General features: G+C 38.8%; 1 protein-coding gene across 1 annotated transcript; it reads right to left on the minus strand.

Annotated features, from left to right (window-relative positions):
* Positions 1 to 12,458: 12,458 nt before the first annotated feature.
* OR5B21 (olfactory receptor family 5 subfamily B member 21) lies at positions 12,459 to 13,410 on the minus strand. Its single transcript, XM_008536935.2, is given in 2 exon segments — positions 12,459 to 13,146; positions 13,148 to 13,410. Coding segments are annotated over 2 exon segments (948 nt in total). The 5' UTR covers positions 13,408 to 13,410.
* Between the last annotated feature and the right edge of the window lie 1,254 nt (positions 13,411 to 14,664).

Raw genomic sequence — 14,664 nt, forward strand, 5'->3', positions numbered from 1 at the left:
AAAAGAAACTTTATACCCATTGAGAAACAGTTTGTCATTTCTCCCTCCCCTCAGCTCCTGGCAATCACCATTCTATTCTCTGCTTCTAAGCAATACTCTAGATATGGAAACAGTCCAAATGTCCATCAACAGATGAATGGATAAAGATAACATGGTGTATATATATACAATGGAATATTATTCAACCTTGAAAAAGAACTAAATCCTGCCATATGAGACTACAGGAAGGACATTATGCTAAGTGAAATAAGCCAGTCACAAGACAAATACTGCATGACTCCACTTATATAAGATAGCTAAAACAGTCAAACTCATAGAAACAGTGAGTAGAACAGTGGTTGCCTGGAGCTTGGGGGAGGCGGAATTGGGGAGTTGCTGTTTAATGGGTATAAAGTTTCAGTTACACAAGATGAATGAATTCTAGAGGTCTGCTGTACAACACAGTGACCATAGTTAACAGTAAAGTATCGTGCACTTAAAAATTTTTATTAGGCTAGTTCTCATACTAATTGTTTTCAAAAAAATAGTCACAAAATATTTATGTCTCAGCTGCTCCCTTCCTTCTTTCTGTCTCTCCGTCTCTGTCTCTCTCTCTCTCATCCTCCTTTCACTCTCTCTCTTTCTCTCTTTTTCTCTCACTCACTCTCTTTTTTGCTTCTGCCGTGTAGACTGAACAGAAGAGAGATCAGAGGAAGCCTAAGCCCGTGAGGAATGACATCAGCATCAAGTCCTAGAAACACAAGAAAGCCTCTTAAATCGGAAGAGAGTATCCTAAGGTTATATAACTCTTGTTAAGAACAACTCTGAGTGTCCCCAAAGTGTCGAGATACCCTTAAGTCACATCTGACTCAAGGAGAGAACCCACACACGTGTGGATATGATTCCTATAGATAAACATGTGATTCACAAAGATATAAATAGGATTCACATAGGTAAGTGGCGATTCAGATAAAAATAACTTAGAAGGAGATAATTACATTACTTTGTTCTATTTAAATATTCCTTCTGAGGAAAAAATATGGCTGAAATATGACACTGCTTTCTAGTTCCTCCTCACTAATGAATTATGGTTATCTCTGAGGCGAGTGTGGTTGATAGGATTAATTTACTAGAGATCACTCTTGTCCTCAGTTACTTCTTCTATGAAATATAGATGATGATGATAGTACTCACCTAATAAAAATATTAATAATAATAATAGCTAATGTCTACTGAGCTTTACTATGAGCTAGGCACTAGGCTGGAAGAATTCTGTCACGTAATTTCTGTAAGTCTTAAGAAAAAGATGCAACTATGATTGTCATTTTATAGATGGGAATTCTAAGACTAAGAGAGATTTTATTAATTTCCCCAGAGTTACATCACCAGTAAATGGTGAAAAGAATGTTCAAAACTGGGATGTCTGATTTCAGAACCCACAGCCTAAACTACCATGATAAACTACCTCCTGATTAAATAAAGTAATGCATGTAATAGCTAGCACTCAATATATCAAAGTGATGACTATTATTTTGTCTATGTACTGCTTTTGTACATTCCACACTATCCTTTACTCTAGTCTACACTTGAATATTTCTGTCTTGTGTCAGAATTTACTTCAGTCTTTGCAGAGGTCTTTTCCATTTCTGCTGATATGAAGGCTCAAAATTCTCTTAAAGAACAAAATTTTTCAATTTCTAAGGAGACATAGCATCTTTCCAGTGTGCTCTGCAAAGATCAAGCCTCTAGATTGGAGTTTTTGATACTCTGTGTATTATGTGGTCATCAAATTCCGAAAGAGGTTCATGAACCCCAAAAAGGTTAAGAAGCACAGTTCAGACTATTATGACTGAAGCATGGCTGCTCTATTTACAAGGAGCCAGGATTTGGTGCCTTTCTCCCTAGTCTGAGCTTTCTACGTTTAATGCCAGATAACCACCAAGATTTTCTTTCTGTCAAAGTTTTGTGGAATGCTGGTATCATTCCATAAGTCCTAAACATAAGTCCATGTTATCAAAAAATTTTAAAGGTTTGGAAAAAAATATTTAAAACACCCCCATCCTAGAGAGTCAAATGCTCGTTAGCCTATTAAAGACACTGAGAAGTCCTGCAGTAAAAAACAGCTGTTTCATTTACTTGTTCATGGAAATGCTTTTTCCTATATAAACCTATTACCTCCCCATAGCAGTAGTGTTTGGGAAAAATATTTTTTATTAGACAGAGGTGTCTAGTCCACGAAATTCCTACAAAGTGTCCTCCTGGGAGCAGTGCATTTCAGAGTTATACTCTCTGAACATTTTGTGCCGACTCTCAGGAGACCCATATGTAATTTACCCATTTTCATGACTCTCTCGTTAGCTTGAGCATTCTGTAAGGACTCATTTTTGTCCTTTGGCTATCTAGATGTCTGAAATGTATGAGTTATCAATAAATACTTCACGAACAAGTGAATAACTCAAAACCTTTTTTTGGTTTCATCCAACTGTTCCAATTTGCCCGGGACTGAGGGGTTTCCTGGGACTTGGGACTTTCAGTGCTAAATTCAGAAAGCTCTAGGTAAACTGGGACAAATTGGTCATGCTAAGTGGTGGTGATTTTTCGTTTTGCTGATTTTTGTTTTCAGTTATCCTATTTGTGTACTCTCTCTGTGGCGGAAACTGAGCTAAACGCTGGCCATGAATTATTTTGTTTAATCCTCACAACAATCCTAGGAAGTAGGCACTATTTGCTTCCATTTCACTGATCAGGAAACTAAGACAAAGGTTTCATGCCTTGCCCAAGAAGACACAGCCTTAACCCCCATCTGGCTCTAGAACTTGCTCTCTTAACTGCTTCTCTCTTCTGCCTCCCAAAATGAATTCTGCAGGTACAGCAAAGAGAATAAGGTCATGAAATTCATCTTTGAAAATAAGCAGTCAGTAATTCATGGGGAAAATAACTTGGACAAGCATAATCCACGCCCTGCTGGGTGAGAGAGAGACAGGGAGAGAAAGAAACCTGGAAAGCCATAATCTTGACATTAATCCAAGAGGCGAATGAATTTGAATATAAGTTTTTAATATGTTATAAACAGGCCAAGCAAGCTGAGAGCTATTGTTAGTTCTGAGTTATGAAATACAATCACATGGGCAGGTGGCCTACATTTTCAGTTTTATATTTGGTGAGGAGTTCTGCGATCTAAGTGAGAATGCCATTCCACTGATCCTGTTTGGAAAAGGCAGCCAGAGTCCAGCTGATTCTGAGCACACTGAGCAGGAGAGCTAGTTCATGTTGTGGAGTGGGAGATGAAACATCTGGGGTTCTGGGGTCTAGCCTTAGCGCTGCCACTTCTGGCAATATGACTTAAGTAGAGCCACTTAAAGCTTTTGTGCCTTGGTTTCTTCATCTGAGAAACAGGAGATGGTAGGAGGTCAAGATACAGTAGAAGGCCTGTAGAGTCAAAAAACAGAGTGGATTAGAATCCCGATTTGACCACTTAGCACCTGTGTATCTGAGCCTCAGTTTACCATCTGTAAAATGGGAAATTTTATACACCCCTCACAGATTTGTTGTGAATTTTAAGGAGATAATGTACATTAAAATATAGAAAACATATCTGGCATGATAAAGGTGCTCAGTGAAATCATAATTCCCTTTCTTTGGATGTGCAATCATTCATCCATTCAATAAGAACATTGAATACCTGCTATGTGCCAGGTACAAAGCTGGGCGCTACGGATATAAAGGTGAAGATGACAGACTGCCTGTTCTCAAACCACTATCACTTAGTGGAAGATGGTGACACTTTTCCAGCTAATTGACCTTCAGTAATACCTGAGCCTTTGTTTTATCAACTATAAAACTAGGACAATAAATTAAATATTAAGAGACTAATTGTGAGAAACCGAAGTGGCAGTGCCCAGCAGAGCTCCTAGCATATAGGAAACCCTCAGGAAATATTTGGGGTAGCCTCTAAGACTCTGTACACCTCTAGGGAATGTGAATGTTGTGTGCACTACCTCAGGGCTATTCTTTTCTGCCTACTTCAGAAAACAAGTCTGAAGATTTAAGATTTTATCTCTAAGATTGTTAGCAACACAAATCACAATACTAAAATAAGTAAAACATATTATTTGGCCAGCAGAATTTCTCATAGAATTGAGAGTGGGTGACGTGACTTAGATCATATTTGCTGGGATATAAGAGACTGATATTTGCATGCAGGTGGCTCACTGAGGAATAGTCTTGGGAACAGCTCCTGTGAGGGAGAGGTGGCAGCAGGATCAGACAAAGTGAGAAGTAGGGCTATGATGCAGTCACAACAATGGCCTCAGCCAATCCCTCAGAACTCTGGAGCTGGGATGGCCCTCAGAACCTGTCTCAAGGAGACAAGACAAGGAGGCCAGGCCTTCATATCCCTCACTGACAAGTCTTGGATGCAGGTTACCTGGGGGAGGGGTTGTAACCTTGAGTGAGGTGGCTCCTTTCAGCTGAAGATGATTTCTGGAGGGAGTTCAGCTATGATGTCCGGGAAGCTCATCATGGCATCTTCTATGGGAGACACTGTTATTGACATAAGAGATGCTTGGATTTGAAGAGGGGAAATGTGATGAGTGGCTAAGTAGGGACCTAAAGAGAAGAGGTTGCTGCAATTAACTTGGCTCTTGGATATGACTTTCTCTCCAGCTGTAACCAGGTCCACACGTCATTCAGGTATAAAGTGACCATTATCTGGAGAGAGAAGCAGTAATGTGTTTGTAAGGACAAAGGGTGTCACTATCAGAAACACTCAGGGAGAAGCAAATTAAGTGGGTGCTCGCAAGCACGAAATGGGTTGTGGCTAGCAGCCAGGGCAACTGTGGTATATGCAGTGGTCTGCAGTGGTGAAAGACCTGTCTCAGGCACTTCCTGGATGTGAGAATTTCAGAGGCCACTTCCGCTCCCCAGGCCTCAGCTGCCTTGTCTGTAACACGCAGCATGCAACAGTGGAACAAAAATAGCCCTTAGGTCTCTTTCGTCTCTATGTGCCAATAACTCCAGATCTTTATCAGCACTGTTAGCAAGGAAAAATGATTACAAAATGTATGGTTTGGTAATCTCTTCACTTTCTGAAGTAAGTTAAATTTTGTAACAATACTTTCTCTGTATTATTCATTTTCCTACTGATTTGCTAGTTGAAATGTTTATGGACTTCTCTTGTATTATTGAGGGGTTTTCTTCCCCCTGCTCTTTTAACATTTTACATTTCTACTCTATCTTTCAATTTCTTGAGGCTGAGGACTTGACTATTGTTCACTCTACAGTCCCTGCAGGGGTGGTTTTTTTTTTTTGTGCTTGAGATATCAGTTATGTTTTATTACAGAGACCAACTCAGGCTAAAGAGAAAAAAGGAGGTAACTGAAAGGATATCCAAAAGTTCACAGAATCAAAGGGAAACTGGGCAAAAGGCAGGAACCAAGTGCATTTCAGAGGGCTAAGGAACAGAAGCTAGTGGCAAAGAAACCATCTCCTGTCTGGAATGGCCCAACCAGAATCCCATCACTAGGGCAAATGAGCTCCAAGCCTTCATGATGTCTTTGCATCATATGCTTCAGATTCAAATTTGGGAGCATGGGAACTTGTTATTGGCTGAGCTAAGGACTCATGACTGCCCCTCTATGTACCTGAATGCTTTTCTCCTTAGGGATTTCTCTATGGGGCAGAGAATGAAGGATTCTCCTCACCGTGGCTTCCATAGACTTGGGCAGGCACAGGCAATTCTTCTCCCATCAACCCAATGATTATGAGATCAGTCTCCAAGGAATTTAGAATGACTTTAAGAAGTAAAATGGATTCTAGATACATCAAAATCTGACCAATGTCTGCTACAACAGGTACTTAAATAACTTTTTAGGTGGATATGTGCTCACACATAAAATTCTGAATAATTTGCATGAAACAAACAAATGTTTTACTTTAACATGGATACATAAGCAGAACTGTTCTAAATGTTCTCCTACAATACTTGGGATTCTGCCTTTAGCTCTGACATCTGCATGATATCGAGACTTTCCTTAGTGGAGTTTGAATCTGTAGTTTAAATTTGAAAATCTCAAACTGAAAGAGAATACCCAACAAGTTGGACACCAAGTTATAGGATTCCAAACTTATTTTCCATTATTTCTCTTCATGAATATTACACTACAGGCAAACAGAAGACTGTTTGCCAAATAGATCTGTATAGCATTCTTCCCCTGTCACTGTATCTACCTATCTTGTCCAGGGCAAATGTTATTTTCTTCAATTCCTCCCCCTTTCAGGATCTATTCTTTCTCTATTCTATCATAGCATTTTATATATGTCTCTGTTGATTTTTACCCTTTTCTACATACAATTAAAGTTACATATATGCATTATTCATTTTCCTACTGATTTACTAGTTGAAATTCTTATGGACTTCTCTTGTATTATTGAGGGGTTTTCTTTCCCCTGATCTTTTAACATGTTACGTTTCTACTCTATCTCAATTTCTTGAGGCTGAGGGCTTGTCTATTATTCACTCTACAGTCCTTGCAGGAGTGTCTCTTAAATATAGGAGCTCTGTTGGATATATCTTTTTTTTTAACATTTGTAGTGTGAAATACATCTTATACAGAAGAGTGCATAATAGAAATTTATATAAACTCTGAATACAGGAGCTATATTTGATTTACCTTTTTAAACATTCATTCTGATATATATAGATATATATGTATATGTATGTGTGTGTGTGTATATATATATAAATACACACACACATACTAAAAAAGTACATAAGACATCTAGGTTGAGTTTAATAATAGTTACAAAGCAAACACCAATATATCCATCATCCAAGTATCCAAGACAGGAATAGAGCAGATGCCTCCATATATTCACTCCCACACATTCTCTTTGTAACTGTTAGTGGTTTTGCTTTATTTTTATACAACAATAGAAAAATAGCTGAAACACTTAGGAAAAAACACAAAAGTGTGTTTAGTTTCATCACTAATCAGGTTAAGACACCAATAAAAAACATGAGCCTCTCTCCAAATCAGCATAATTTAAAAGCCCAGTAATAGCAAGCGTTGGCAGTGGGAACTCTCACACACTGTTGATGGATGGAAGTACAACCACTTTGGAAAAGAGTGTCACATTATTTAGTAAAGTCGAAAATGTATATAACCTACAATTCAACCCTTCCACCTTCAGATATATATACCCAAGAGAGCTGAATGCATATGTGCACTGAGGTACATGACCAAAATATTCACCTCAGCATTGTTCATCATTACCCTCAGACTAGAAATAAGCCAAATTAACATCAACAATAGTCTGGTTAATTAAATTTTGTGTTTTTCTATTGAGTCATCTGTCTTTCTCTCATTTATTTGTAGCAAGTTTTTAAAAATATATATATATGAAAAAACATATATATATGTCATACATGCGTATACACTAACTTTTTGCTGGTTAAATATGCTACAAATATCTTATCCCACTACACAGACCAACAACTGAGAAATTCTATGTTATAAACAGGAGGTAGGATTCTTGCCTTGGATCTGGATAGTTGAGTGGTGGGATCCTACAGAAGTCTCTCTATAAGTATGACATCTCTATAGGACCACAATTGCTCTCATAGGTGCAGGCTCTTCATCCATTGATGAGAACGAGTCCTAATTACCATAAAAGTAATGAACTGAGGAGTTGGTGGTTCACTGATTTCTAATCTGAGTGGTTTACCTTTCTTACAAGCTCTTGCCAACAGAAGCTCCTGCCATGTGCAATCCCATCTCCATACCTCAGTTCAAGTGTGTCTCTGTTAGTCAGGAACTCCTCATCTAGCTCTGCTTGTAATATAATTACCAGCACCAATACGAATGTTAGAAAGAAGGTAGCAATTTTAAAAATGCTTTGCTGCCCATTGTCTCATTTGACCCTTACAACACCCTTGAGGAAGGTGTAACTACTGCTGTTATTCCACTTTGATGATGAGGAAATTGGCTCATACAGAAATGGCTTTTCCATTCTCACAGCTGGCAAGTGCTAGAGTTTTGACCAGAAGCTAAGTCTTCTATCTTGGAATAACAGACTCCTTCTACATTATTCCTTCACAGCCTGGCTCAAGTTCTACCTCCTCCAGGGAGCTTTTCCTGTCCATGGGATTCTTTCTCATCTCTGGAGAGGTCCAATCATTATTTTCTATACCATTTACTTGTCAATTACCATAAATGCCTTGAATAGTCATTTATCTAGAATTGTGTGCCTTGTTCCACTGCACTGTTTGCAAGCTGCTCCTGAAGGAAGAGCAATGTTGTAAATTTCCTGGTTCCATCAGAGACCTCACACCATGCCTTTCTTGCAGCTTGTGTTTGGCAAACATTGGCTATTCCTCTGTGGGCCACGGCATTCAAAGAACCAACTCCAACCATTGAGACTGAGAAGAAATGTGCCCTGATCCATTCATGTTCCATAGAGTATAGGAAAACTTCCTGCCAATAAAGTTATTGAACACCGAGTCATCAAACTCAAAGTGAATTACATCAGTCACCATATATATAGGAGGATTTGGTTGGTTGAAGTAGGAATTGCATCTTATAGTCTTACATTTGTTTGTATTCTCCAGATGGCCTTTCCACATGGCAGGGACTTATGAAAAACTCTCTGTAAATTATTTATACATCAAGTAAGTCTGTATTAAAATTTACTAAAATATAAGGGTACTTTTCCTTTCGCAGAGAATTGGGCAGGGAAGGCAAGACTTAAGTTCAAATCTTGGCTCCTCTTGTTAACAGTAGGAAGGTAAGTTAACATCTCAAAGCTTTGGTTCCCTCAACTGCAAAATTTAAGCACAAAAATCTATCTCATGGTGATTGGCTGGCCCAGTGGCACAGTGGTTAAGTGCACACGTTCCAGTTGGGTGGCCCAGGGTTCGCTGGTTCAGACCCCAGGTGCGGACACAGCACCGCTCAGCAAGCCATGCTGTGGCAGGAGTCCCACATATAAAGTGGAGGAAGATGGGCATGGATGTTAGCGCAGGGCCAGTCTTCCTCAGCAAAAAGAGGAGGATTGGCAGCTTAGCTCAGGGCTAATCTTCCTTAAAAACAAAAAAGTCTACCTCATGGTGAACAAATGAAAGCAAAAATGTCTTTTGATACATCAAGAACTGTACAGAATGTAAAAGACGAATAAGAGTCAAGTAAGATTTGGTTCTCTGTGAGTTTAAGCAAGTTAAACTGTGGGAATCAGGGTTTTCAATTGTAAAATGAGAGGCTCGGTTTAGACTATTTTTAAAGAGTCTTGGAGGGCTAAAGAGTCAATGATTCTGTAATTCTAGCTTCAATTGTTAAGGACTGCTGATATTTTAATTTACCTTTCCCTATACATAAAGCTAAACAAGTCATCTAATTCACAAAGGGAGCCTTCTATTCATAACAATTCAATCTTGAATCTTTTTTCAAAAGGATAATCTAGGGGGGCCGGCCCCGTGGCTGAGTGGTTAAGTTCGCACACTCTGCTTCAGCGGTCCAGGGTTTCACCGGTTTGGATTGGCTCCTGGGCATAGACATAGCACCACTCATCAGGCCATGCTGAGGCAGTGTCCCAAATACCACAACTAGAAGGGCTCACAACTAAAAATATACAACTATATACTGGAGGTGGGGGGGTGTTGGGGAGAAAAAGCAGGAAAAAAAAGAAGATTGGTAACAGTTGTTAGCTCAGGTGCCAATCTTTAAAAAAAAAAAAAGGATAATCTATCCTGATATAAATAATTGTCCTGATTTTTGTGTTTTCACATTCTATTTTTGGACATTTCAGAAAGGAAATCTTCCTGTGTGCCTTTATTGCACTATCTTGAGCTATCAGCCTTACTCACAGCCTCTCTCATTCACCAGACCATTTCTGCAGGGAGAGGGTGGGCGTTTTTAATAACCAAATGGGCATTTAGTCTCCATTTGACAGATTTCCCAAGTGGAAATGAAAAGCTCCCCACAGTAATGTGTATTCTGTAAGTTGATGTCTTACTGGCGACGAGATGTCTCCTTCTGAGTAGCTTCTTTAAATGAATACTTGTGTAATGTCAGCTTGAACTGTGTCTGCTGGAGAACTGGGAGATTTGAGGACAGAAAGCTAAACAATGAGTGGAAATCAAGGCTTGGACTTGGTTGGGGTGGGGAGAGTGAGGGAGCTCAGGAGCCCGAAGTGGGAAGTACAAGGACAGATAAGTGAGAGCTGTTACAGGAATCTCAGTTGTATCAAACATGCATTCATTATGAAGGGCATGTTCACATACTTTATTTCATGTTATCTTCACAGCTTATCGTATATGTTGGGTTCAAAGACATTAAACTAGTTTCTTGAGGTCACACAACTTGTAAGAAAAGTGAGGATTTTCATCCAGCTCTTGATACTGGATCTAGTATTCTTTTCCACCCATCTGCAGTCAACTCTAACACTAGTTTGAGATGACTTCAACAGAAAATATGTAGACTTTAGGCCTTTAATTCTTAGAATATCCACATACTTTTCTGCCTAAACTAGGGTGTAGAGGCATAAAGAAATGCACCCAGAAACACACCTTACTGTGTACTGTATTAGTTATGATTACAAACCACAGACTTTAATTCTTCACAGGGAACTAATAGCTTAGTGGTGAGGAATGTTCTTGTTTGGGCTGAGGATAGGAAAATGTCAAAAAGAAAAAGAAGAAAAAGAGAAGGGGGAGAAGGAAAAAAGAGGAAGTAGAAAAGGAGGAACAGGAGAAGAGGAAAAGAAGTCAATTATATCAATCAAGTAGGAAAAGAATCTAAGACTGGAATGTACTCAGAGGTTGATAGAAGCTTCCCAGACTCATTTCCAAATCTGGGCACCCTTGAACTCTGTAACTTCTCTAAGTCCCTGAGAAGGACTCCTATGTGAAGTGGATCTTGGTATTTAAAGGCCATTCTTCTAGGTATGTGACTAGTTAGGCCTCACTACTAAATAGGGAAGGAGAGGATATATGAGGCAAGTCTAGGTTGTCAAGGTCTTGGATCCAGGAGATGCTCCTGATCTCTTTAAGTGATGATGGCCTTGTACCAGAAAAAGTTTTTCCTATAGGTGGGCCTCATGTTCCCAAACCCCTTCTCTGCTCCTCTCTCCATAAGACCAATGATCAACCCTCTTCAGACAGAGGCTGTCTTATGCATAACAGAGTTTGATAATCTCAAAACTAATTTGACCTTCTAAGCCCCCTGATTTAGCCCATCAAGACTTCCAGTTTTCACATTTAAAATAAAAATTCCTTTTTTTTTTTGAGATCTTGAAATCATGAAATATCTGGTAACTTAGACTAACTGTAGCTATAAACATCATTACGAGTTGATATGTGAAAAGTAAAATTAATCACCACTCCCTTCCCACGCACACACATTTGCTCACACAATCTAGCACATGAGACCAGACCTGAAGATGGACTTGAGCTGTGCATCATCATGACATTCACATCTTATGAAGTAAAATTCCACAGGCTTTTTTATTCTTGAGTATCTAACTACAGAAACTCATAATGCAACAGGGATCCAGAAGTGAACTGAATTATTGAAAAAACAGAAGCAAAAAGGGCACAGAATGCTATTATGTTTATTCATAATAGATCTACCAAACTTAATGGTGTTGAGAAATGCAACCATTTAACTCAGAAGGCAAACATCCTCTTTCACAGTTCTTGGGGGAAAAAATACTTTTTTTCTCCAAACCTTCTGCAAGTTTTGGTAATCATGCTAGACAAAGGCCAAAAGTATAGAACAGAGTGAGAGCTCTCTAAAGAAAGATATGTTTATTCAGGTTAAAGTTTAAGCAATTTATCTACTGAAACTGTTACATACACAACATGCTAATAGTTTCCTACCAAAGTTGCTCCAACAATTTAACAGAAGGAGATGAAGAATACAGAGGTGCATGACCGATGAGTGGCTGTGCAACTGTGGGTGGGCACAGACAGATGGAGATTGTAGGAATTTAATACATGGTCACCCTGACTCTTGGTCCACTGCCCTGTCCTTTAAATTACAACCTTCTCTGAGACATTTTCAAAAATATTGAAACACCCTTCATCAGCATTAGAAACTTTAACTTTCAAACCCATGGACCAAAAAACTGAAAAGCATAACGCTATGCATTCCAGTTGATAAATATTATTCAATGAAGATGTGATTCTTACCCCAAATTTTAATAGTGAATGGAAATTTCTTCCAAATAAAAATAGGAAAGGGGAAATTCAGGGCATTCAGTTCATACTTTGATCTTCTGCTTTAAACTATGTCAAGAAACTAAATGCAAGAAGAGTTTAAACATCTCATGGTATTGCTCGATAAATATAAGATTATCTTCTGCTTTTATGATTTCTCCTAATAGCAGAAGCAACCACTATTCTTGGAGAAGAAAGAAATGAAATCTGCCAAACTTCAAAAAGTCAGGATGGCATTTAGGTCTGAGGGATTACCTTAGTTACCTGCCTACTTCCTGTTCACACTTAAAGATTGGGGGTAAAATTTATTGAGCATTTTCCAGGCAGCATTTTTAACTTCTTTGTTCCTAAGGCTGTAGATCAAAGGATTCAGCATAGGAGTCACAACAGAGTAAAATACAGATGCTATTTTGTCTGTGTCCATGGACTGGCTGGAGCTGGGATGTAAGTACATGAAGATCATTGGGCCATAGAAGATGAACACTGCAGTGAGATGGGATGCACAAGTGGAGAAGGCTTTCTTCCTTCCTTCGGCAGAGCTCATCCTTTGAATTGCCATGTATATGAAGAGGTAGGAAATAAGGATGACAACGAGGGTGAAAAAGACATTGAAGCCCACAACAAATAAGACAACCAACTCGCTGATGCGTATGTCAGAGCATGAGAGAGCCAAGAGTGGAGGCATGTCACAGAAAAAATGATTAATCTCATTAGAATCACAGAAGGAGAGTCTAAAGGTGTCTGCTGTGTGGATGGAAGCATTGAGGAAACCACAGACATAGGAGCCAATCGTCAGGAGGGCACACACACCTGCTGTCATGGTGGTGGTGTAATGAAGAGGCCTACATACTGCTGCATGACGGTCATAGGCCATGGAGGCCAGGAGGTAGCACTCAACAGTGCCAAAACCCGCAAAGAAGAAGAACTGAGCAGCACATCCACTGTAGGAGATGACTGTTCTCTGGCTGCAATGCAGCCACCATCTTAGGAACTATGGCTGATGAGTAACACAGATCTACAAAGGAAAGGTTACTGAGGAAGAAATACATTGGAGTGTGGAGGCGAAAGTCTGAGTAGATGATCACCATCATCCCAGCATTCCCAACAAGAGTGATGAGGTAGACAAACAAAAATACCAGGAAGAGAGGAACCTGAAGATTGGGGTCATCTGTTAATCCCAAGAGGATGAACTCTACCATCTCTGTGCTATTCTCCATTAAGGTCAAGTTGAATTTAGCCTGATGATTAAAGAAGAGGAGTCAAGGAAACTCAGATGAAAGTATAAGAGGAATAATGGGATGATATAAAAATAGAAAACTAATATATATGAAGAATGCACTATGTGTAAGGCACATCCTGGACCCCTCCATTATATTACAGCATTTAATCCTGTGAGATAGGTGGTATTATGCTCATTTTACAGATGAGAAACTTAAGGCTCAGGGAGCTTAACATTAACCAAAATAACCTAATTAGTAGGGGTCAGAATCAAAGTTCACACCTTTATATGTCTGAATCCAAAATCTATATGCTCAGAGCCTGAATTATTCTGTTTACATCATATAAAAATTATGATGAGTCTGGTAGGATAGTTTTTAAGGTTTATTTATTCAATTTTAAAAAACCAGAAAGACAACAGTATGAAGTAAAAAGTAGAAATCCCTCATTTCTTGTCTTCTTATTTCACTCCCAATGATATAGCCTCTATGGATATTACCTGACATATTCTATGCACATATAATTATACGGTATTAATCATAGAAATCATAATATCTTACAATATGCCAGGCACTTCTCCAAGGGCTTTACTTATAGATAACCCACTTAATCCTCACACCAGCTCTTTGGGATTGATTTTATTGTTTTCCTCATTTTACACAAGGATAAACTGTATACATGATAATACTCCATTCTTTCGATTCCAATTTTTCATCTTTATAAACAATGCTCTATGATATAAAATAGGCAAACACAACATTTTGCTTTCTTATGTGGATTATTTCCAGTTGGCAGTATATTTTATACTTGGATTCCTTTTCCTGGCTACTATCTGCTCCTAAAATCTAGTATCTTTTAGATGGGGACTGAAGAACTATTATTATAAATAATAATAATAAAGTAACTATTGCCCAAAGTCACATAAGTGTTGGAAGTGGAATTAAAACTCTGGTCTGTCTGATATTAAATCTAGAGCTCTTAACTACAACTTTTAATGTCTTTATGAGTTTGTCCTTCAACAGTGATTCAATAGAAATTTATATTTATACATTTACATGGAGATATATATATCTCCACTTCGTCTCGGAAGTCTTCGTTATTGATCCTGGTTACAATTAAGTCCTCTCTTCTCTGAAAAGCACTTGAGTCTCAGTTGATTCATACAATTATTTGGTCAAACACCAAGCTCCTTAACTAGCTCTAGCCCCTTGGGTCACTGTCTTCATCCCCTCTCGCCCACCCAGCATCCCATGGCC

Source organism: Equus przewalskii, chromosome 11, assembly GCF_037783145.1.
Source record: "Equus przewalskii isolate Varuska chromosome 11, EquPr2, whole genome shotgun sequence".
In the NCBI taxonomy this organism is placed as follows: domain Eukaryota; kingdom Metazoa; phylum Chordata; class Mammalia; order Perissodactyla; family Equidae; genus Equus; species Equus przewalskii.